General features: G+C 60.8%; 1 protein-coding gene across 1 annotated transcript; it reads right to left on the reverse strand.

The window, feature by feature from the left end:
- Positions 1–49: 49 nt before the first annotated feature.
- On the reverse strand, positions 50–2,449 carry LOC121354790 (RAC-beta serine/threonine-protein kinase-like). The gene is made up of 3 exons (XM_041469650.1): positions 2,077–2,449; positions 1,888–1,999; positions 50–254 (listed from the first exon to the last, which is right to left on the reverse strand). Exons 1-3 carry the CDS (start codon positions 2,447–2,449, stop codon positions 65–67), a joined length of 675 nt encoding a protein of 224 aa, XP_041325584.1. The 3' UTR covers positions 50–64.
- Positions 2,450–2,713: the final 264 nt, after the last annotated feature.

The raw sequence follows: 2,713 nt of genomic DNA on the forward strand, positions 1-2,713 counted from the left end.
GGGTGGTTTTTGGGGGGATTTTGGGGTGTTCTTTCAGGGACTTTTGGGTGTTTTTTTAGGGATTTCAGGGTGTTTTTGGGCGGATATTTTGGCTGGTTTTCGGGGTGTTTTCGGGGTTGCTCACGGCCTTGCTGCGGGCCCTCCCGGCGTCCTCGCCGTCCCCGGGGGATCCCCTCAGCTCCGGCGGCTCCGGGGCCGGCTCGCGGCTCTTGAGGCTGTTGGCCACGGCCTGGATGGCCTGGATCCACTCCTCGCTGCGGGAAAAGGGATCCAGTGGATCCCAGGGGATCACAGACACCGATCCCAGGCTGGGATCCACCCGAGGGATCCACCCAAAACTGGGATCCGTTCCTCGCTGCGGGAAAAGGGATCCAGTGGATCCCCAGGGACCCCAAACCGGGGTACCAATCTGGGATCCACTCCTCGCTGCAGGAAAAGGGATCCAGTGGATCCTCGGGGGTCACAGACACCGATCCCAGGCTGGGATCTGCCCGAGGGATCCAACCGAAACTAGGATCCACTCCTCGCTGTGGGAAACCGGGATCCAGTGGATCATCGGGGATCCCAAACTGGGATCCACTCCTCGCTGTGGGAAAAGGGGATCCAGTGGATCCCTGGGATCACAAAACTGATCCCAGGCTGGGATCTGCCCAAGGGATCCACCCCCAACGGGGATCTGCTCCTCGCCGCGGGAAAAGGGATCCAGTGGATCCCTGGGATCACAAAACTGATCCCAGGCTGGGATCTGCCCAAGGGATCCACCCCCAACGGGGATCTGCTCCTCGCCGCGGGAAAAGGGATCCAGTGGATCCCTGGGATCACAAAACTGATCCCAGGCTGGGATCTGCCCAAGGGATCCACCCCCAACGGGGATCTGCTCCTCGCCGCGGGAAAAGGGATCCAGTGGATCCTCGGGGGTCACAGACACTGATCCCAGGCAGGGATCCACCCAAAACTGGGATCCGCTCCTCGCCGCGGGAAACGGGATCCAGTGGATCACCAGGGGGTCACAGACACCGATCCCAAGCAGGGATCCACCTGAGGGATCCACCCCAAACTGGGATCCGCTCCTCGCTGTGGGAAACTGGATCCAGTGGATCTCTGGGATCACAAAACTGATCCCAGGCTGGGATCTGCCCAAGGGATCTGCCCCAAACTGGGATCCACTCCTCGCTGCGGGAAAAGGGATCCAGTGGATCCCCGGGGGGGTCACAGACACCGATCCCAGGCAGGGATCCACCCAAAACTGGGATCCCCTCCTTGCTGCGGGAAACGGGATCCAGTGGATCCCAGGGGGTCACAGACACCGATCCCAGGCTGGGATCTGCCCAAGGGATCTGCCCCAAACTGGGATCAGCTCCTCGCTGCGGGAAACGGGATCCAGCGGATCACCAGGGACCCCAAACCGGGTACCCAAACTGGGATCCACTCCTCGCTGCGGGAAACGGGATCCAGTGGATCCCAGGGGGTCACAGACACTGATCCCAGGTGGGATCCACCTGAGGGATCCACCTCTCCCTTTGGGGTCTCTCCCAGGGGGATCTGGTGTCTCTCTCAGAGGAATTTGGGGTCTCTCCTGGGGGGATCTGGGGTCTCTCCCTTTGGGGTCTCTCCCTTTGGGGTCTCTCCCTTTGGGGTCTCTCCCAGAGGAATTTGGGGTCCCTCCCGGGGGGATCTGGGGTCTCTCCCAGAGGAATTTGGGGTCTCTCCCTCTGGGGTCTCTCCCTTTGGGGTCTCTCCCGGGGGGATCTGGGCTCTCTCCCTTTGGGGTCTCTCCCTTTGGGGTCTCTCCCGGGGGGTTCTGGGGTCTCTCCTCAAGGAATTTGGGGTCTCTCCCGGGGGGATCAGGGCTCCCTCCCCCCGAGCCCCCTGCCCGGTCCCGCGCACCGCTCCTGGGGCGTGTCCACGTGGAACGTCCTCTCGATGACCGTGGTCCACTGCAGGCAGCGGATGACGAAGGTGTTGGGGCGCGGCCGCTCCGTCCTCATCAGCTGGCACTCTGAGCAAAAAAAAACCGGGGAAATCGGGCAAAAGGGCCGGGCTGGGGGTCAGAGCCCCCCCATCCCGAGCCCCCACCGGCCACGGAGAAGTTGTTGAGGGGGGGGAGGCCGTGCTCGGAGCTCTCCGGCCGCTCCTTGTAGCCGACGAAGGAACCGTCGCTCTTGAGGAGGAAGTAACGGGGCCGCCAGGTCTTGATGTACTCGCCTGGGGCAGCGGGGAAAGGGTTAACGGGGGGTGGGGGAATAATGGGATCATTGACGGGATCGATAACGGGATCAGTGACAGGATCAGTGATGGGATCAACAATGGGATCGATAATGGGATCAATAACAGGATCAGTGATGGGATCAATAACGAGAGCAAAGACTGGATCAGAGACGGGATCAATAACGGGATCCGTAATGGGATCAATAGCGGGATCAGCGATGGGATCCGTGATGGGATCCATGGGATCAGTTGGATCAACAATGGGATCAACAACTGGATCGATAACGGGACCAATAACGGGATCGATAAGGGGATCGATAAGGGGATCGATAAGGGGATCGATAAGGGGATCGATAAGGGGATCGATAAGGGGATCAATGGGATCAGCAATGGGATCCACGGGATCCAGGCTGTGCCTCAGTTTCCCTCCCAGACCCCCTTGGACCCCCAGGATTCCCCAGGGATCATCAGAGACCCAAAAACCCGTGGGATTTTGGGATGGATC

The sequence above is a fragment of the Pyrgilauda ruficollis genome, unplaced genomic scaffold, assembly GCF_017590135.1.
Source record: "Pyrgilauda ruficollis isolate IOZ18807 unplaced genomic scaffold, ASM1759013v1 scaffold2399, whole genome shotgun sequence".
NCBI lineage: Eukaryota > Metazoa > Chordata > Aves > Passeriformes > Passeridae > Pyrgilauda > Pyrgilauda ruficollis.

Coding starts and splice junctions, on each gene's coding strand:
- LOC121354790 (XM_041469650.1), bottom strand. CDS start 2,449: ATGGATCCCATCACGGATCCCATCGCTGATCCCGCTATTGATCCCATT. Junction 2,000..2,076: donor CAACAACTTCTCCGTGGCCG/GTGGGGGCTCGG, acceptor TTTTTTGCTCAG/AGTGCCAGCTGATGAGGACG. Junction 255..1,887: donor GTGGACACGCCCCAGGAGCG/GTGCGCGGGACC, acceptor CTTTTCCCGCAG/CGAGGAGTGGATCCAGGCCA.